The sequence below is a fragment of the Schistosoma haematobium genome, chromosome 4, assembly GCF_000699445.3.
Source record: "Schistosoma haematobium chromosome 4, whole genome shotgun sequence".
NCBI classification, from domain to species: domain Eukaryota; kingdom Metazoa; phylum Platyhelminthes; class Trematoda; order Strigeidida; family Schistosomatidae; genus Schistosoma; species Schistosoma haematobium.
Genome location: NC_067199.1, coordinates 8,948,944 through 8,970,990, shown reverse-complemented (window position 1 = coordinate 8,970,990; position 22,047 = coordinate 8,948,944). Strand labels below are relative to the sequence as shown.

Here is a 22,047-nt window from a genome sequence, read left to right as displayed (position 1 = left end):
CTTTTTATTCCACGAGTTCATTCCCACTCATCGAAACATATTTTCCATCCTCAATCTTTGCTACTATTGTCATTAGTTCTCTTACTATCTATATTACTCTGGCATTCGTCTTGATAATTTCATCCAGATATACTGATATGGTGTGACAACTAAGACCAATTCACATATGTTTCAAGTTCTACGTTATATATAACTAACAAATAATTCAGCGAAGTAACTTCCCTGACCATGATGAGAATTCGAGCTCCGACGGAAACATTCATACCTTAAAAATTATAGATACTAACTAACTAACGTGTTATCTAAATTCATAGTTTTCTGCCTATTACTATCAACATTAGCAAAGTTATCGAGGAGCTTGTGCGATTCAATGTACTGCTTGGATTCAGTTAATCTGATGAAAATATACATTTGTAATAAAATACACAACAAATATTTTACTTTAAACCTTTCTTACTCGTCTAATCAGATTATACCTTTAACACATTAAGGTATTTTTTAACTGAATCTTCAGTAAAGAGACTTCAATACATCAGTACTTAGTTCTAAGAAATTATCCTAGTTTAAGGACATAAGACCATGTGTGTTGTGATTTGCGGTATCGTATTCTGATACACAAGCTTCTTATATGTGTGCCCAACCAGCAATTTGAGTGAGTGAGCCAATCGATTAATTTAGTCAATAACTAGCTTATCATTTGGCTTCAAGCCACACCATGTGTCTAAAGGTGAAATAGGTGGAGTGGTGTTTCTAACCTGGGACTAGCTAAAAAGTCGAACCTCTTGACCACTGACTCACTGACATTTATTATTGAGTAATAGTGTTCCTGTACAGTTGTCGAATTCCTATTCGGTACAAAACAGTGTATAACACAAAATAATCCTCATGATTATTCAAGTCTCAGATTCAGAGACGTTTATATTATTCTTATTTGACCATAAAAAACAATAATAATAATAATAGTAATTTCGATCCATATAATTAAAAAAAAATTTTAATTTACTCTTTTTTAGGTGTATTGGAACAGCGCTTAGTCAGAGTATCGCTTTTGCGTTTAACACATTGTGATCCATATTTTGTACTGATTTCCCTGTAAATATACATTTATCTACAAGTTGCTTTCTAAATTAGCTTAATTCCTATACATAGGATAAACTTGGCTATTTGAGAGATTTTTACAAATCAGTAAATTACACATGGTAAATAAGTATTATTCTCAATTACATTCTGAGTTCAAGCAAATAAACTCGAATACCAATACACATAAAGCTTAAGTTCAATTCCACTGTTTGTTCTTAACAATTATGATTTTGAATCAGTACAACTGAGGGCGTGAAAATAGGATGTGACTTATTTAAATAGGGTAATAGTCAATACCAAAGTTACTACACTATATGAAGTTATCTTATGCACCTGTTACCCATTCTGTTTTGCTCAATTAAGCACCAAAAATATTTACGGCAAACAGTCGACACTGGGGACTCAAAATATAACTTTCATTGTGTGTTTTTTTTTAAGACCAATATAAACAATACATTGACTTAAATAAACAGAAATCAGTAATTTAGTGGATAAAGCGTTCGGTGTTTGAAGCTTACTGGCTCTAAGTCTCCATGTGAAAATAAATGCTAAGGTGCACGTACATCTATCTGACAGGTCCTAAATAAGACGAAATGCACATCCTGGATTGCATTGTTAGCCATTATTTAACTTTAGCAGAACATAATAAAAGTTTACGTTTTTTTCATACAAATCATTTTTGAATACAAAATTAAAAACATAAACAGATTAGTACAAAATACCCTTTTCCCATTATATCAGCTGGAATCACTGTCGTCATTGGTTTTTCTTTTTAGTCTTATTTACCTTTTCTAGTGATTCTGTCAGCATAGTTGGTAAACAGTAAAAGTCTGTTGTTGACCACAGAAATATTATAAAAGAACAGAATAATCCAATTGCTGTGTAGACTGAAGTAAGCATTAATGGTAGGTAAGGTAAACGTTCTAAATAAGTTAACGGTAGGATTATTTTTGTGAACATAAATAATAATGTAAGACCCCATAAATGCAGACAACCAATTTTTTTTATGATATGCTGTGATCTTGATTGACCAGATTTACTTTTTTCATTATTACTGTTCACGTTTATGGGGAGAATACGAAATAGGATAAGCCAATGAATGCATGTATGTGCTAGATAAATCGATATGACAGCTGGAAATTCTATGTAAAAAAAAAGGATAAAACACGAAAAATATCCTAATGATTTATGTATTTTTATTGAATGATATGATATGGAAAAAATGGGATTGAATATTAAAAATACACTGTTACTAAGTCCTTACAATATCTACACTCGTGATAGGCATTAGCGGCTAACTGTTACTAGTTAACAGTAGTCGCTGGGTTAGTTGAAGCTTTTAAAGCCAAACTACCACGTGTTTGCACACCTGATTTACTAAAGAATGTGCATTTTTCAAAAGCTTGAGTCGACTGTAACGACTAATTAGTCGGAAATAAGTTATTTTCAGACCAAACAAACCAGACGAGACAATTATCCATATAAATAGGGTAGTACTTAGCACCCGAATATTTTATCAAACAACGTAGAACTTCGTACGTACCTACATCAGTTCGAGTTGCCATACCACATTAGCACTCACATACAATTGTCGATTCAAATCCCATAGTGGTAGAGGTAGAAAAAGTATAAACAGTACTCGGAAAGATTAGAGTTTGAAGATGTCATTCAAAGAGTATAATCCAGTGAAATAAATTTGGAAAGATAAAAAAAGAAACAACGAGAATTAAGGAGATTAGAATTCGGGAAGACACAAAGAGTGAATGCACCTGCGCCATTGCAAACGATTTTGAGCCATGTCATTCAAGCTCTCTAACCATCGGTTGCTATCACCTCGCGGATCCCAAACAGATAGTCTGCACCTATTAACATGGCTTAGTTCACTTGTCAGTGACTTCATGGATATGTGAAAACAAAGAATTTAGGAAGAAAAGGACCGATCCATGGTAAAGCAAACTCTCTTGTCACATTTAAGGATTACGTCGATATGTCTGAATCACAAATAATGTGGTTGGATATTGACTTCAGGTGTAGGTTGCTCAGAAAATTATGGCTCCCAATGTTGTGCAAATCAAATGAGTTCAGTGGCCAGATGAGCGATCTTCCATACTCAGGAATATGATTAATTATTAGATGATAATCGGATATCTCCATAAGTTTTTTTAATTGTAAAAACGTCAATTTTGTTAGTTTACAATTCATACTTTCTGATAAGCTAAGCATAAACATATTGTGAGAGAAATCCGTACGTTTTGGTGGAGTTCTTTTGTCTGAGCTTGATGGTTGAACTATGAATCTTTCCTTTTTCTTTTCGACAACATTCCCGGTACAAACGTCACATGGATGCTGTTGATGTTCAGAAGAACAATGAACGCTTCACGATTAAACCATCAAGCTCAGAGAAGACAATCATTCACTCGAACTATAAATCTCTTCTATAATCTCAAAACCAAATCGTTTCTACTGACACAGTTTTTGTAGCCCTACTAAACAGCAGTATTGTAGTTTTATTACTGACCGGTTAGTCTATGCTTAATCTTTTATTGGTTAAGCCTAACAACTGACACCTGTATAAACAATTCTGTGCTGTATCTACATTCACATCAAAATCAGTTAACTTACCAGCATTTGTAGGGATCAATGGTATAAGGCTGTAGTATCCCAAAGTGCTCACATAAAAGGTAAGAAACCGATGTTCTCCAGAAGTCAATGTGAAAAAGCTGTAAACGAAAAATGTATTTAGGATTTTACGTTTACGCTTCAAAACAGGAGCAAATATATCATTTAACGAGATTCTAATGACAATTTACAAAAATAAGCATATTCTGACGCAGTAGCACGATATAAACGGACAAAAAATGAAGTCTGGAATGACATAAGTGTGTTTTTCCCGAATAACAGTGCGAGTTTAATGTATTATTTTTCACATTATTCTGAGCTGAACCATGATAACGGTATTGACGACTATCATGACTACACCAACAACTCGGACTAACACGCAGGATGCTGAGGGATTGGCGGTGTAGACTTACGGGTGGCAAGCGAGTCAATTACACACATACCACGACCTCGTCAATAGTATTACTCGAAGTAAGTCTGTATTGAGTGGAAGACATGAGAAATCAGACTAATTAACTCCTTTGGTTTGTTGTTTGAATGCTACTTCGCGTTTGCCGCTTGCAAAATTTAGACTACTGAAATTCGGCTCAAATAGTTTAAGTGACTCTACTTATCTAGTTTATATACTAAATTAAAAGATCAAACTTAACGAAACCAAAGTGAGGTTTAGTAAAATGTACGCTATTTCTCATTGGTTTCCTATATGTTTTTTTCAAGGGTAAACGTGATAATGATAAGTTGAAAATGAAACACTCGTAACAAGAAATATTTACTTTAAAGGTAATAAAAACATTAAAACTGCTTTTTCGTGAACATGCCAACCGAACATAAAACACGACCAAGCTGTTATAATTACAGATTTCAAAAAGACACGAGAAATTACAGCAGTTGTAAAGTTGAAGAAACGACTTTTTCTAATTGATACACATAAAGTGGGCTGTAAAATAGAGGAAAAAAAGTGGATAATATGGTATTATTATTATTAATATAGATAGCGCATAATGTCTACCTTCTTGTTACAACCGACTCTAGCAATAGGACACAAGAATGCGTTTATAATGTTCCTTTTTTCTCAGTTAATTTTAGGAACGATCAACCATCTTTACAGATATGTACAACTAAAACTGTGAGAACATTGGTAAGCGTACAGTACAAAACCCAGATAATTATGCAGGGCTTATGTACTTGAGTTCTAGTTTTGTGACTTACAACTACTTCACCACTACAAGTTGTGGTTGAATCCCTGAGTCACTACAACACTTACAGGAAGACATTAGGGTATCTAGCTACGTAGACAAAACATAATAATCTAAAGAACTTCATTAACAAGTTTGACTTTTATATTGCCACCAATAACTGTTTGGCACAAACTTAAAACATTATAGTCACTCAGGTGGTGTTTTGGGGAAGCAAAAGTTTACTTTATTATTTGAAATTGCTTATTTTACACACTTTTGTTCGACATAAGTGAATGATGTGGCATAATCAATCACAAATACAGAGAACCTGGCAACATCCCTGTCGGATTTTAATTTGCAAACCAAGGTTATCCTAATCAGTCTAATTACATGAATATATATTTAAGGAAAATCGATATCACAGGCAGTCATACCAGCATGAACAGTAAGCTCAGAAGAGCTGTATGTGAAGGCCTTATAGTAGGCAAAATAACATGTTCCACATTTTCCACTAAACCACCAGTCATGGTTGCAGTAGAAGAGATTTTCTCAGGCCATACTTGAAGAACATGATCGTCTATAAAAAAGGAAAATTATAAATCGATTTCATAGATATGAAATATAAGTCTTAAAATCTGTGTTTGCAAACATTCAGATATCATTCACCAAGAAAACAGTAGTTCCGGTATCAATATGAAACGAAAAAGTTACATTCAAATAAAATCTATTTATAAAAGCTTTCGACAACACTCAAGCTGTTTGCTGCCAAACAAATTTTATAACATACACAAAGAAAAAGTAACTAAATTTTAGGGAATCATCATTATTCTCGTACCACATAAGCACAGAGAGATAAAATTATTTCAAGACAAAGCCTCTAGTTATAGAAGCAGTAACAATATCAGCAGTTGTAAGAAAAGATTAGGTGAAGAAAGAGAAAAAAGGTAAAGGAAAACTTCGGGACTCAGGATCTAGAAGCAGACAAGTAAAAAGTCAACTGCAAGTAACAACTGACGTGTGTACGTGTATTGATTTAACTAGTGAAGTTATGACGATGAGATAACCTCAGTTATGCAATACCATTTCACGTTCCAGAAGTGTCAATCTAGATCAACTTTGTTGGACTGAAGGCTTTTGTTATCTACAGCTACTTATTCACATTCTGAATGAGGCTGGGAGTTTTCTATGTAAAAGTGAAATCCCATAATTCAGTGCTTAAATTTCAAGCATACGTTTAAGAATTTGTAACATGATAGTCTTAATCTAATTATATGAGATTTGAATGATATCCAGAAAGATCATTTTGACACAGATTTAACCATATTGATACGAATAAAATGTATCAAAGCGATAACAGTTTAGACGAAATCAAATGGAGCAGGAGATTTATAAAAAAGGAAATAATGAATTAAGAATTAATTTGATGAATTAACACTATTACGTAATCTTACCAAGAACATTTAATATTTTATCGACCAAATTGTATAAGGACCAGAAATTTGGAGCCCAGTACGCATGACATAGACCCCGATTAAATGGGAAAAGACGACTGAACACTTGTTTTAACTGATTCTATAATATTTTTTACATTATCATTAGACCATTTAGAACTGCAAACCATGTAAATGAAATATCCAAATGATGAAATCATCACTAAAATAACAACACTGCCAACCTTTATAAATCGATTAACAACATTGGAAAGTTCACGTTTTCCTTTATATAAATGATTATTTCAATAACAATAAAAATAAATCAACTAACCCAAACAATAGTTCATCAAAATATGAACAAAATAAGCTGGAGCTACATACATAAATATGTGCTTAAAATTTAAAAGTATAGTAAACAAGAATGATCCAATGATGTAATTTCCCTAGTACAGTTTAGATAGATGAAAAATAATGTACATCTTACTTCAATTATATACGCCATAGATAGAATTAATATCCCAAACAAAAACCCATTGTACTGAAAATGTATATCTACAAAATTTGTAGGAAAACAACTAGAAAATGAAGACAAATTTATTTTAGAACTAAAATTCTACGAAAATATTTTCACACATTGAAATCATCAGTCAGTTGAAGCTAGACCACCATGGGAAACCTGGAAACACTGGACGGCCGTTTCGTCCTAGTATGGGACTCCTCAACAGTACGCATCCACGATCCAGTGCTTCCAGGTTTTCCATGGTGGTCTAGCTTCAACTGACTAATGATTTCAGTCTGTGAAAATTTCTAAAATCTCCACAAACCCCTTCTGATAATAATCATCTGCTCACTAGTGACTGACATCAAGAGATACTCCTGGAGTTCTAGTGGGAAGCCATTACCAGTGGAGTTCGACCAGGTCTGTTGTGAGATATCAACTCACTGAAGACAATGGTATACGGTGGCGCAACTTCGTGGATTGGTTAAAGTTAGACACTAACACCGCTGGATGCCGGCTCAGTGGTCTAATGGTTAAGTGCTCGCGTGCGAAACCAGTAGGTCCTGGGTTCGGATTCCGTGGGGTGCGGGATCGTGGATGCGTATTGTTGAGGAGTCCCATACTAGGACGAAACGGCCGTCCAGTGTTTCCAGGTTTCCCATGGTGGTCTAGCTTCAACTGACTCATGATTTCAATCTGTGAATATTTCTAAAATCTCCACAAACCCCTTCTGATGAAAATCTTTTCACAACTTATTCTTAAGTGATTTTAATGTCAGAAAAGAAATCCTCTATATAATTGAAAGTCCAAATTGAAGAAAAGAGAGAAGGTAAATGTTGAAAGGAAAAAGAAAAAAAGGTAGTCCAAAACGAATAGGCAAACTAATTTAAAATCCTTCATAGGTATGAATTGATTGAAGCAGTGATTGTTTGAGCATATATGTATATATATTTTCCCACTGCTCAGTTTAGTATTATAACATAAATATATTTTTCTTAAAGTAAAATGAACAAGATATTGTTTACATGTAACACAATTTCCCAAGCATCATTTAATTGTACCTATTAAACTCATTGTATTTGTCGTTGTAGGAATGCTTTAGTCATTTTACTATGGTGATTCAAGTCATTATCATACAATGTTTTCGTATAACCAACAACCAGCATCAGCTGCAGAATATACTTTATGGACGAAACAGGAAATGAAGGTATGTAGTAAAAAAAGATTGGCCATTATGATTTATTTTTATTGCGTTCACAAGCTTAACTAATATGATACTAGTGAATAGAGCTGAGAGTGGTGAATACAGTAATAAATCATTCAGCACCTGGTCACATCCATGTTAAATTGTGAGAACAAACAAAAAGGATACGGTCAACAATAATCAGTCCGAAATTGAATGCAAAAAGAAAACACAGTGGATAATAACTTCTCTTTAAAAATCCACTACCGGACAGTTTCACTGAATGTAGTAATCTACAACATATGTTCATAGTAAAACCAAATACTTCACAAGGGCTGCAAACATGAGAAGTTCTGAAATAATAACACTAAGTCGTTGGAAAATAATAAGTCCGTTTGATATGTACGGATGAGAGGTGATGGTGCAGATTTCTGGATCAATTTTGATAGCTATAAATGATAAGAACCATTCGAAAAACGCAAACAGTGGAGGATAGTCTAGCGTCCATACAGAAGTCTCCTAAGCAGTACATAAAAACCTCAATATAAGACAACTTACATCAAAGTACCACTTAGATATCGGAAGCGAGCATGTAATCGCAATCCAATTGCGATGTACTTCAAAATCAGTTGAATGACTAAACAATATGAATATATAAATTCCTTACTAGGAAAAGAAGAATAAAGCCTTAAAAGCAGCAGCTGCAACGATAATCGGAAGCAAAGCGATCGTAGACATGGTTAGTATGCAATATTTCTGATTGTTAGTCCTTGGAAAGTAGACGTAACAAACAAAATGTTCTTTGAGTTCTATGTATAAAAAATTGGGAACGGTTTTTATATGTCGGAAGATCCAGACTATTTTCCTTATTTACGCAAGTACCTGAAAGAATAAAACAATAAATTACTAATTGCTAACGTCTGGAATGTACGAATTCAAGTAGTGACCAAAGGCCGCACTTAGAATATGTTATCTTAGTAACAACAACCCATAAACGATGCCTATCCTTTATTTGAAAGAATAGACCGAATCAAATAAAATACCTCGGGGTTTGAATCCTGCAGCTCGCTGACTCTTAATATTAAACAGTTAACATGAATAGTTGTGTCCTTCTGAAGTCAACGTGAAAATCCCGTAGCCAAACTACTGGAATTATATATACGAAATCACTGTTTATCAATGAGATCTTTTTAAAGGTTTAGCAACCTAAATTTGGTAAGACATAAGATCACGGCAAAATGTCACCGTGATCATTATCATCATTGTTGATTAATCGGTTCAGCCAGTCAGTCAGTAACAACGTAGAACTTCGTACGTACGTACATCAGTTCGAGTTGCCACACCACATTAGCACAGAGATACAGTGGTCGATTCAAATCCCATAGTGGTAGACGTAATAAGAGTATAAGCAGTAATCGGGAAGATTAGGGTTTGGAGATGTAATTTAAAGAGTATAATCCAGTGAAATAAATTTGGAAAGAGGAAAAAAAGGGACATGAAGAATTCAGAAGATTAGAATTTGGAAGAACACAGAGAGTGGATACACCTGCGCCATTGCAAACGATTTTGAGCCATGTCAATCAGGGTCTCTAACCATCGGTTGCTATCATCTCGCGGTCCCCAACCACGTAGTCTACACCTACCAACATGACTCAGTCCACTTGTCAGTGACTTCATGGACTTGTGCCATGTTTTGGTTTGGCCGCCCCTAGCTTTCTTCCAACCTACTCCTATACCACTGAACATCGCACGTCGAGGCAGTCGGTCGTTGGGCATACGTAACACATGACCCAGCCATCTCAACTGATGAAGTTTCACTACTTCATCAACTGATTTGCCATCCTTACCTAGTACCCGTTTCCTAACAACTGCGTTACTTACTCGATGGTCCCATGATATACGAGCAATGTTTCGAAGACACCTATGATCAAATACTAGTAGCCTACGGATATCCTCTACTCTTACCGGCCATGTTTCACTGCCATAAAGTAGGACGGAACGAACTGCTGCGCAGTAAACACGTCCTTTGGTTGATAGACGGATATCTAGCCTACACCATAAATGACGCAAGTTTGCAAAAGCTAGTCGAGCCTTCTGTATCCGTGCTGAGATTTCGTCACACACCAGACCACAAGGGCTGATGAGACTTCCAGGATAAGTGAAGCGGTCGACACACTCAACTACTTCACTCCCTATCATTAGTTCGGGTGTCGATGTAACCCAATCCTGAAGCAACATTTTGCATTTCGAGGGAGAGAATCGCATTCCGAACATGCTTGCACTGTTGCTTAGAGTGGTCAGAAGACTCTGCATTTTGCCAGCGTCTTCACCAAATAAAACTATGTCATCTGCATATTCCAAGTCAACAAGTGAATCTCCTGGTAGAAGTTCAACCCCTGTAAATTTAGATGAGGAGAGTGTTATCTCTAAAAGTACGTCGACCACAAAGTTGAACAAGAATGGGGAGAGTGGACAGCCCTGACGAACACCACTTGAGGTAATCAATTCTGATGACAGTTCGCCATAAGCTCTCACTCTACCAGTTGTGTTCGAGTAGAGAGCCTTTATAAGGTTAATGTACTTCTTTGGTACTCCTTTCAGTGACAAACACTGCCATAGAACCTCACGATCAACAGAGTCGAATGCCGCCTTAAGGTCGAGAAATACTACAATTGTGGGGCGTCTGAATGTGTGTCTGTGTTCTAGAACCTGACGTAGTGTGAATATCTGGTCTATACAACCACGTCCAGGTCGAAAACCAGCCTGATTTTCTCTAGTCTGCTCTTCACGAGCTTTAGTTAGGCGTCGAAGTATTATTGAAGCTAATATTTTAGACACTATATTAGTCAAACTGATTCCTCTGTGATTGTCACAAGAGGACTTTTGTCCTTTCTTATAGACTGGCACAATCAGTGATTGAGACCAGTCAGATGGGATTACGTCCAGTTCCCAAATTCTACCTAAGACCTCGGTTAATCTCATTGCTAATACTGGACCACCATCCTTAAAAATTTCAGGAGTAAACCTGTCAGAGCCTGCTGCTCTCCCTCGTTTCAGATTTCCTATGGCTTTTTCAACTTCGTAAAGAGTCGGAGGACCTACACTAACTTGCCATTCAGGTTGACTAGAGATCGTGGGAAACCGAAGTGTGGCTGAAGGCCAGTTGAACTGATCCCTAAAGTGTTCTGCCCATCGATCCAATCTCCTGGATTGAGAATGAATAATATGTCCATCATTCTCTGAGATTGTTTCGCTAACGGTCGGGTTCCTAATTCCAGTTTCCTTAACGAGTCTGAACAATTGTCTGCTATTACCTATTGCCGCTGCCTTTTCCATCTCTCTTGCTTTCGCCACCCACCACTGTTCGCGATCATTGCGTAGGCTTCTTGTCAGCTTGCGCTTAAACTGACTCCGCTCTTCATTATGTTCAGAGCCAGGTGGAATGAGTTTCCGAGCATCTATCAGTGAGATAGATGCTGTTGAGATCCAGTGTTTCTCCCTAACCTTCTGGTTTACCTTGCTAGCAGATATCACTGCTGTTTCCACAGCTTTTCGGATATCATTCCATGCTGCCTCGGGGTGGGCATCACATACATGGCTGCCTAACTGTTTTCCTAGTTGTTCCTGAAATATACTCTTAGCTTGACTATCATTAAGTAGGCCCCTAAGAGGTTTCCTTGCAGCGTCTTTCCTACGTCCAGTAAGACGCAAGCAAATACGCGCTCGCACTAGAGCATGATCTGAATCTAGGCATGTGCTCCAGAATGAGCGACAGTCTTCTATCGAGTCTCTCCATCGGTGGCTGATAGCGATGTGATCTATTTGGGTCCAACGTTGGGACGAATTAGGGGGTCTCCATGTTAAAAGATGTTTTTCCTTATGTTTAAAGTTAGTATTTGCAAGGAACAGGCGGTTATCTGAGCATAGCTGCAACAGACGGTCGCCATTATCTGTTCTTTGAGCCACGACACCATAAGATCCACCTAGGTGTCTTTCCCTATCGCTTAGTTTACCTACTTGAGCATTAAAGTCACCGGCCACTATTACTACATCCGAGCGCTTAGCTTTTCGGAGAAGGTCCGAAAGCTTTCTGTAAAACTCATCTTTTACATCATCTGAGCTGCAGTCAGTGGGAGAATAGGCAGAGACGACGAAGAGGCAACGACGAGTGTCCCTATCTTTCCGGATTCTTACTGTTCCGTTCAGTCGGACAGCGCACAAACGACTGTCTACTGGGATCCACTCTAAGAGAGCTAGTTCTGCCCTAGGACTCAATGCTATACCTACGCCGGCGAGGCCACGGGAAGCAGAATCAGGGCTTCCAGATACACGAAGCGTAAATCGAGTCGGTTCTTTATTTTGGTATGGTGAGGTCAAATGAATGACGCTACTTGGATCCTGTATGCGCGTTTCGGAGACGAAGCACACATCGATGGCGCGAGATTCTAAAGTTTTAGCTAAGGAAGCCTGCTGTCCTATTTGGCAAAGTGTTCGCACGTTAAAAGCTCCTACGTGTAGTTTAGAGCGTGGTTTCAGGAGACCAGGAATGGCGTTCCACGTACTCGAATCGTTTGCCCTAGCGGTGCGAGGTGATAAAGAGACGTGGGGAGGGTTAGTCGGGGAGATAAGAGAGGTATTAGGAGGTGTAGGAAAGATTTGAATGTGACCACCTTGGTCTCTTGTGCTGTCACGGGTATGAGGGCTGATATCACTTCCCGGCTGCCCACACCGTGGAAGGGTATTTCTTGAGGAACCTGAAAAGGAAATTGGGTTAGTGTTGGTCTTGACGACCTGGGAGCGTGACCGCAGAGCCCAAGGGACAACTGCTTGAGGCCGGTCGCGCACGGCCTTTTTGTGGAAGGTTTTTGACGTGTTAGCTCCGTTCTTCAAAGGGCCTTACCGCCGGAGACGGAAATCCGTGAGGTAAGGTGAGGTGTGACATTTTTAGGGTCGACCTTTTCTAACCCCACCCCTCCTTGTGGGAAGGCAGCATCGCTGTCATGCTGGATGTCCGAGGGAAACACCTTACTGCTGTCACACCCTCTACAGTCAGCAGTACGACTTCGCCCTCAGACCTTGAGTTGCTGCTTTTAGTCTTACCGTTCACCAATCGACCTGCCTGGCATGGTAGAACCTGCAGGAACATATGTTCCAGCCAATATAGCTCGGTTGGGTCATCACGATAGGCAAGCCCGACCACCGCGTCAAGGTAGCAGCTTCGATCGGGTGATTAATCGGTTACTGAATTCTTAAGAATAACCTTGCTTTTCACTTAGCTAATGAAGCATTTAATTGGTCTCATCTATGCTGCAACACTAAGATCTCTGGTATTCATTCACCAGCGCCAATTGCTTTCGTTCACTCTAGATCATCAACGTGATTTAGAGTTATGAGGCTTATTTTAAATATTTTATTCAGGTTGCTTGGTAGAAGTAGCCAACTGAAGGGTAACGCAAGATGTACAACCTTCAAATGTAAATTCACAACTAGTAACTTCACAAGCCCCACCTTCATGAACCTAAAGGAAAGCAAAGTGTGCAAATATTTCCACGAATGTAAACGTGAAAGTCGTTCTTAAAAAGCAAAATCTTCGCAGAAACACTTTCTGAAAGGTTTAATAAGAAGTGATTAGGACCAGCCCCAAATCCCCTAGTACGACCGAGGGCGTGGGGAAGTTAGCTCCCCCTCACATGGCCACGCATAAACAACCACCGTCCTCCCGCGACGGGGTGATGCTAACGAAATTGGGAGGACGAAAAGTGAATTTCCGGCGCTTTGACCGGGTTGGTGGATATGGAGGATCCACCTAGAGGAATTCGAAAACCCTTATTCCAAACCAATGATGTACATGGGCTCCAAGATCCTAAGGAAACAAATGGCGTATGAACCAATTATTGGTCACCGACTACCATGGGACTGCATCTCCTGACGTTGCTCCACTGCCTTGTGGATCAGACCTTTAGGTCGAAGGTTCCGGATGTTGCTCCTTAAGAAAACCACCTGCTTCGGTCTAGGCACTCGGGCAGTATCACAGCCCATACACAAATCAAGTGAGTTTTAAGGCGCATGTGTATTTGGTGCCCCTTTGTATCAATATTTATGTGTTCGAATAAATAAATAAAAGGCATTGATACTGAAAAACCGAACTAAGACTTAGAGGCGATCTACTTGAGACCACTTGTGATAAGCTGATGTTACACACACCTGTTGTGCTATGCCACGTAAATTAAAATATCAACGCTTCCATGAGAACTGAAAATCAGGTTGTTCGCTTACTATTTCCTGAATAGAGGTCAAGAATGTGTAGATTTTATGCAGGAATAGTAGTTTTAATCAGCAAGAATGTAGTGTTAAGTTAGGTAATGTGGGACCAAACGCGAGTCAAAATGTAACATATATATGAAACTACATAGTCTCTTGCGTTTAAAGCAGTTCAGTCTTCAGTAATAAGAACAGTGGGTTTGTGGACTTGTGGTTAACCCTGAGTTTGCCTTCGAGAGAAGGTTCAGGTTCTCCCTGAAAATGTTCACCGATGAGGCTGACACCACTTATTCGAGTAAGGCGTTCCGGTTATTGACCACTCGATGAGAAAAACGGAACCCCATGCGCTCGTTTCAAAAAGGGCAGTGATTTTTGTGCTTGTCGTGATTATCCTTGCTTTGTGTACTTGTTGCACCAAAAAGCATTCTTGGTCTACTTTAACCAAAAGTACTTTGGTTAAGGTTTGAAATTTTTGCTAAACTTTGTCCTGTGGTACCTTTTTTTATTCATTGACTAACACTCGTGTTCACATTGTGATCATATTGTGTTTTAAATCTTTTTAACCAAATTACAATGGTTAGTAAGACTTATAAATGTGAACGACCAAACTGCTTGTTCCCCGTTGAGGAAGGAATGCAGAGCGATGAATGTAAAAAGTGGTACCATAAGATGTGTACACGTCTAAGTCCTACGGCATACAAAAGATGCTCGAAGCCTAACTCGCATTGGCTTTACATGTTTTGCTGTACAAACAAGAAGTTACTAATTCAGGAGGCTATGAGCCTATTGGCTTTGGCCTGTAAGAAAAACGATGGCGGTTGAGCTGATAAAACGAGTACTGACGGTGAAGAATGTGTCAGTGTAGTACGCGCTGCTACCAGACCCGCTAAACACCTGGCTGCGGTTGACGAGGACGTGAAATCTCCGTTGACATTAACGAGGAATGAAGTGTCGCTTGATACTGACATCGGCAGTCATACACCTCTAGTCGAAATAGAAGATCCGGATAAAACTGTCACCGTTCCATATAGTCCAGGTGTGGATGCTATGAGTGGGGACAAATGGACTTCGGTAAGAAGAAAAAATAAGAAGAAAAAGGCTGTAGGCAAAACGCAGCTGGTCAGCAAGGCATTGGAAGGGATGTTATCAGAAGAAAAATCCTCACTGCGTGACAAGACAGATCTCTCTGAGAGATCAGTCATTTTTCATAAGATAAGAGAATCTTCAGATACAGAACCAAAGGCAAGATTTGAACATGATCTCAATCATATTAAGACGTCATTAAGTAAACCACTCCCAGATACAGTTTCAGGAGTTAGTATTTGTAAACTTTATAGAATAGGAAAAAAGGTGGATTCCGAAAGTCCTCAGAAAAATCGCCTCCTAAAGGTTACATTCAACACGGTGGATGAAAGGAACCTGATTCTAAGTAATTCACGTAAACTCATTGGATCCGGAATATATGTCCGTGAGGATCTCAACCTACTGATCGTATTAAGAGACGAGCTGCAGAAGCGGAAATAAACGAGCGTCGCCGAAACGGTGAAAGAAACCTCGTTCTTAAGGGTTTTCAAATTGTAAAAGTTCGGAGCAAAACGAACCCCAAGCCACTCTGGGTGGCAAGGGAAAGCTCTCCACAGACTTAAAGGTATGCTACACAAATGCTCGCAGACTATTAAATAAAATGGCGGAGCTCAAGTCAATGGTGGACAAAGAAAAACCGGATGTTATTGCTGCCTCGGAAACTTGGTTAATGTCAGAAGTATTAGATAATGAAATTCAGTTGACTGGTTTTTTAACCAGTAGGACTGGTAAGTTAAGTTGTGGGGGAGGCGGGGTTATCCTGTACACGAAAAGTACCCTAACCATAAGAGTAGCTAAGACAGTGGCACATGTTTCAGGGACATGTAAACTGATGCGATGTAAGCTGAAATGTAGACGGCAAGATATTGAATTAGTTGTAGTGTATCGCAGTCCAGAATGTGTAGCAGATGATTTTCTCCTAAGTAAACCTAAGTCCTGGTGTAACAAGGGTAAAAGCCTTGTAGTAGGCGACTTTAATGCACCGTATATAAACTGGTTTAACTTAGAAGTAGGGTCATCGACAACGCTATTCGATTGCAAACTGTTAGAAACCTCGATTGCATTAGCTGTATTCCAACATATTAGAAACCCCACAAGCTCTTCTTCTCTTTTAGATTTAGTCTTCACACACGGTGATGACGTTGGTCAAATGACTTCCCTCTCACCACTAGGGAGAAGTGACCATGCAGTAACCTTATTCAATCAACTCTGAAGCGTCGTCTGAAAACTTAGAAATTGACTCTAGGGCATCAATACAAGAGGCATAGACTCATTTCAGAGTTATACAATCGGATAACTCAACCATACATACGCTGGACAGTTCCAAAGAAGAAGAAGCACGACCATCCCTGGATAGGCCGGGATATTCGACGTTTACTAAGACAAAAGAAGAAATGTTGGGATGTTGCCATCCGACTTGGCACAGCAGGTACGATGGAACGCTACAGATCGGTAAGAAACAAGTGTATAACAAAAATCCGGGAAACTCAAAGAAAATATGAAATGCAGTTGACACAATCCGCACTCAAGCAACCCAAGAGAATATTCTCGTACATAAACTACAGAAAAAGCATGCATCATTGGATTCCCAACCTAATTAAAGAAGGGAGTGGATCTGAAATGATAGAGGAATATCAGGGAAAAGCAGAGGCTATGGCTGACTATTTTATGGCAGTTTTCACTCAGAAACCTCCTCTAGACAAAGAACCAGAGCAAAATAAAGAGTCAACAAACCACCTGCTCACCGTGGACTTCGATCAAAACGATGTGCTTAAGGCTCTTAGCACCTAAAACATGGAAAAGTCAACAGGACCAGGTGAACTACACCCCAAAATCTTGAGACATACTGCACAATATATCGCGGTCCCACTGACTGCGATATTCAATATGTCACTTGACCAAGGTGTGTTACCTATGGACTAGAAGGACGCAATCGTCACTCCCATACATAAAACAGGTTCACGACAAGTTCCATTGAATTACAGACTTGTAAGCCTCACCAGTGTTGTAGTTAAAATATTGGAAAGAATAGTCAAACGAAGCATAATGACATTTGTGGAAACCAACAACTCGTTAAACATAGAACAACAAGGTTTTAGAAAGGGTCTATCCTGTACAACAAACCTCCTTATAGCAAGGGAGTTCTGGATTAATGCGCTAGACAACGGAAACTCATTGGATGTTGTCTACAGACTTCAGTAAGGCTTTTGACAGTCAGTCAGTCAGTCAGTCAGCTACAACGTAGGACCAAGCACATATGTGCATCGGTCCAGGTTGCCATACCGCATCAGCACAACAAGATGAACACCGGATTCATAGCAGTGGTTAGGTCAAAGGTGGTAATATATAAGAGAAAGATTGCATGTAAAGATATAGTACAAGAAGAAAGAATTGGTTCGTAGAAAGAAAGATATTAAGTGATTTTAATCTCTTAGTTTAAGGGAAGACAGAAAGTGTATACACCGACGCCATTGTGATCGATTCTGAGCCATGTCACCAAGTCTCCAACCATTGGTTACGATAGTCACACGGACCCCAACCAAGTAGTCTGCATCTACCAACATGGCACAGACTAGAAGTTAGTGTCTTCAAGCACTGATGCCACGTTTTGGTTTGGCCGCCCCTAACTTTCTTCCAACCATCTCCAATACCGGATAGCATTGCACGTCGTGGTAATCGGTGTTCAGGCATACGTAACACGTGGCCCAACCATCTCAGTCGATGAAGATTCATAACCTCATCAACTGATTTACCATCATTTCCTAGTACCCTGTGTCTAACCTCACTATTACTTACCCGGTGATCCCAGCAGATGCGAGCAATATTTCTAAGGCATCTGTGGTCAAATACTAGTAGCTTACGAGTGTCTTCTACTCTTAATGGCCATGTTTCGCTGCCGTAAATTAAAACAACGAACTGCCGCGCAGTATACTCGTCCTTTTATTGATAGACGGATATCTCGCCTTCGCCATAGGTGACGCAAGTTGGCAAAAGCCAAGCGAGCTTTTCGAATCTCAGCACGGATTCGACAAGGTGCCAACTAATAGACTGCTATTGAAGTTGGAAAACCTTGGTATTGCCGGACCTCTTTTAAAATGGATTAAGGATTTCCTGGTAGGTCGTAAACAGAAAGTAAGAATAAATCCCAAGTGCTATATCTGGAGATCAGTACTTAGTGGGGTACCTCAAGGTTCTGTCCTAGGTCTTCTACTTTTTATAATGTATGTTAATGATCTACCAAGTATAATACAGTCTCCAATGTTATTATACGCTGAGGATGTAAAGATCTGGCGAGTAATAACTGGAGACAGACTCATGTCCTCTTCAGGCAGACTTAAATAATATGATTAACTAGTCTAAAGAGTGGCTGATGCCTATCAATACGGAAAAGTATGTCTACATACACTTTGGGGATTCAAAGGTTAATAGGTACAACATATGGGAAGTGCCATTTCCCATGGTCCGGTCTCAATGATCTAGAAGTTTACCATAAAAAGAGCGGCTTGAAAAGCTGGACCTCTTTACTCGGTCCGATCGCAGATTAAGGGGAGATCTAATTTCGATGTACAGAGTACTGAGAAATGATTTTGGACCTAACTTGCCCTCTCTCTTTCTTCCCACTAGATTGAGACATCTCAGAGGACATAGCAGACGAGTAGAAAAGCTAAGAACGAACAAAATACCCGTGGCACACAGGTTTTCACACCGAGTCATCAATACTTGGAACCTGTTACCCGAAGGAGTGGTGTCCGTACCTTCAATTGACATTTTCAAAAGAAGACTGGACACTCACAGAAGCATACTAGAAAAGGAGTAACATAGGCCGTAGGCCTTCTGTCGTTACCACAAAAATCTGAATCTGAAGTTTATTTAATAGCAATTTGTGAACCTTCTTGCGATGACCTCGGAGATTACTAGTGCTGGAAGGAGCAAAATGATAAGACATATTAACACCCAAGTCGTAATTAAATATACTAAATGCCAACATAAGGTCACCTCGCATCCGACGATACGACAAGGGGAAAAGGGTTAGGCGTTTTAAGCGCTCATCATAAGAGTTTAGGAAAGCCCCTCATTAATTTTGTTCCCACACGACGGACACGTTCAGGTGAGTTGGGATCCCTAATCAAATATGGGCCAGTTGATTAGATAAAGTGCTCTAAGTGTGGTCTTACATAGGTGGGAGATAAAATTCGAAGAATCTCGTCAAAGCATTTGAATGCTCGTTGAAGTGACTATAACGCACAAAATCCTTTAGCAGCTGCTGCGTCGCAATAGGTAGTTGTTTTCAAATTGACTTGTCATTACTCCAGAGTCTTTGTGTTCATGAACATATTGAAGAGATATACCATCAATAGTATACTGGTAATTACCAGTAATAGTTAACTATTACCGCTTGATCCCATGTTTAACATTCTGTTTGTCTCCATGCTTTTCGAACTAGGTTTGCTTCCTTTATTTTAAAGGCTTACAATATTAAAATACCAAGGCGTGATTACGTGATTTCACACCAAAAACCAAGCGCAACACTGACCTTGAAGATGACCTCGACAACACGAGTCGCCGGACAAGGTCGAAACTATACAAGCCGCGGTCACTGCTGTGGGTTTACATTTTAAAACAAACCACTGTCAGTTTCAGCTTGTACAAAAAGCTGAGTAGCTTATGTAAGCCCTGTCAGTATTTGTCTTTTGTCTGACCAAACTTTCTTCAGAATGAGTATACAGATGGAGCTACAGCTAATCAGTCATCAGTAATAAGGATAGGAGGTTTATCGACTTATAGTAATCCTTGAAGTTTGTAACACTATGGAAATCCAATCCCATTTTGAATATATCAACAGAATTTGTTTATATTACGTGTTCTGGTAGAAAATTCCCATAATTCAATCCTCAGTGCGAGAAACCAAACCCCAGAAGTGGACAATTTGATCTCGGCTTTTAAACTTTCTTAGAATGTCTTCTCAAATGATCAGTTCTAGACGGACGGACAGTTGGGTTCCCACGGTGTGAGAGCTCTATTTATCATTACCCTCTGTCTTTTGTCACAGAGAAAGTCACTTATCCAAACTATGACCTTACAATGGATTCCAAAACTTTCCATTTTTAACTTAATACTCTAATCGGGCACCTTATCAAGGGCTTTACTCAGATCTAGGAAACTCACATCTAAAGGAACGTTTTGATCTTTTCCCGCAGCCCAATCTTCTCCTTAAATGAGAAGATTTGTCAAACATGGCAGGCCTTCCCGAAAACCATACTGTTCCCTGGAAAACGTTTATGCCCTTCCACACAGTTTATAACGACCATTCGAATAGTTTCACAACTGCACTGGTTAGACTAACGGGCTGATAGTTACTAACTAAATTTCTAATTACGGCCTTATACGCTTGATTAATTATAGCGTCATTCCGGTCTCTTAGCAGTCTGGACTGCCGCAGTATCGCTAGAGGTTCAGCAATTACATGTGATAGGGCTTTAATAATCCTATGATGAATATCATTAGGACCACTGGACTTATCCGGTTTGAGATTCCGAAGTAGTCTTAAAACAGTACCTTTCTCAGTGACTACAAGATCTATCAACCAGCTGCCACAATCACAATGAATCTTTGGTCGTTCTTCATTACTGAGAGAAAACAATTTAATGAAATATTCCGATGAAGCTTCAGCTTTTTCAATAACATTTCTTGCCAACATTAACGGATTTTCTTGTACCAGAAGTGTTGGAGCTCCATGGCTTCTCAAAGTTCCCCCTTTTATATACGAGAATAACCGTTTCGGACCATATCTACAATCCCTAACTGATCGATCTTACTTATTAACACTTTACGAGCCTCCCTAGTCTTACAATAAATGGATCTGCATTGTTCTAAGCCAGTGGAGATGAACATATTCCAGTGCTTCTTCCTTTTTCTGAGAAGTTTCTTGACTTGTTTAGTTGTCCATGGTGGACTGTTATTCGGTCTACGTGATAGAAGGAATGGTATGAAAGAGGAAATAACTAAACTAAACTTGCCTCTAAATATAAACCATGCTGCTTCAACTGATGAGCTAGTATCTATTGACCAATCTGTTTTATCAGCGCACTCCTGAATGGCTGATATGTTAGCTTGAAGAATTAGGGTCTACTATGGTATTAGTACTACTCTAATATAAGACCTAATCCTAAACTTGTAGATTTGTCATGATATAACTGCCTTGTAGCGTGGTGTCGAGTCCAGATTGACTATGAACACCGCTACAGAGAAACACGTGCCAAATAAATCCATAAAATCCCCCGGAAGCCAAATATCAGAAGGCAGTTAATGGACCAAGTCAAGATATATTTGCTGGCGATCTCGTGGTATCGAAAGGATACCGAGATCGTGCCAGGATACAAGCTTGGTTACAGAACGTAACCGAATTCGCGCGAGGTCACAATCAAAGTGCAAGAATAATGGATGCTTTTTAGCACAGTTAAACAAAAGCACAATAAAACAGTCACTGGTATAATTGGTTATGATAATAATAATTGTTTTCAATAAACCAGTCGTGTTCTCGTGATAAAGGTGAGTCACTACAGCCTAATCTATAAGATCATACGTGGAAGTCACATCATTGTCTACACTGATTCATCGTACCGTAACAATTATGAATATATGATGGACAACAAACTTGGACTAGAGATAGAACAATATATCTAATATGAATAAAAGATTGTGTTGCAACAC

The 22,047-nt window shown here is 39.0% G+C and overlaps 2 protein-coding genes across 5 annotated transcripts in view; one reads left to right on the top strand and one right to left on the bottom strand.

Annotated features, from left to right (window-relative positions):
• Positions 1-1,950, top strand: part of MUS81_1 (Crossover junction endonuclease mus81) — a 71,122-nt gene extending 69,172 nt beyond the window's left edge. Inside the window, exon 27 of one of the 2 annotated variants that reach the window (XM_051215581.1) lies at positions 1,014-1,950. In XM_051215581.1, the coding sequence (XP_051066113.1) occupies positions 1,014-1,068 (55 nt within the window). In that variant the 3' untranslated portion in view covers positions 1,069-1,950. The remainder of the gene's footprint in view (positions 1-1,013) is intronic. The other variant, XM_051215586.1, reaches the window with a different exon arrangement.
• On the bottom strand, positions 1,745-19,905 carry ALG8_1 (glycosyl transferase). Of its 3 annotated transcripts, XM_035730110.2 has the most exons (13): positions 19,871-19,905; positions 8,660-8,874; positions 8,551-8,629; positions 8,318-8,511; positions 8,182-8,285; positions 6,795-6,862; positions 6,642-6,753; positions 6,496-6,593; positions 6,329-6,449; positions 5,312-5,454; positions 4,473-4,636; positions 3,703-3,800; positions 1,745-2,222 (listed from the first exon to the last, which is right to left on the bottom strand). In XM_035730110.2, exons 2-13 carry the CDS (start codon positions 8,728-8,730, stop codon positions 1,837-1,839), a joined length of 1,638 nt encoding a protein of 545 aa, XP_035589277.1. In that variant the 5' UTR covers positions 8,731-8,874; positions 19,871-19,905; the 3' UTR covers positions 1,745-1,836. The 3 variants fall into 3 exon arrangements, with proteins under 3 accessions (XP_035589277.1, XP_051066111.1, XP_051066112.1); XM_051215579.1 differs by having other exon boundaries at positions 8,551-8,874; XM_051215580.1 differs by lacking the exon at positions 19,871-19,905 and having other exon boundaries at positions 6,329-6,593; positions 8,551-8,876.
• Positions 19,906-22,047: the final 2,142 nt, after the last annotated feature.

Bases quoted from the DNA above. Each gene is read 5' to 3' on its own strand.
- ALG8_1 (XM_035730110.2), bottom strand. From the start codon at position 8,730: ATGTCTACGATCGCTTTGCTTCCGATTATCGTTGCAGCTGCTGCTTTT. The intron at 8,286-8,317 runs GTATTTGGTTTT...CATATGTTGTAG, and splicing joins ATGTTTGCAGCCCTTGTGAA to ATTACTACATTCAGTGAAAC. The intron at 4,637-5,311 runs GTATGACTGCCT...TCTATTTTACAG, and splicing joins TGAGCTTACTGTTCATGCTG to CCCACTTTATGTGTATCAAT.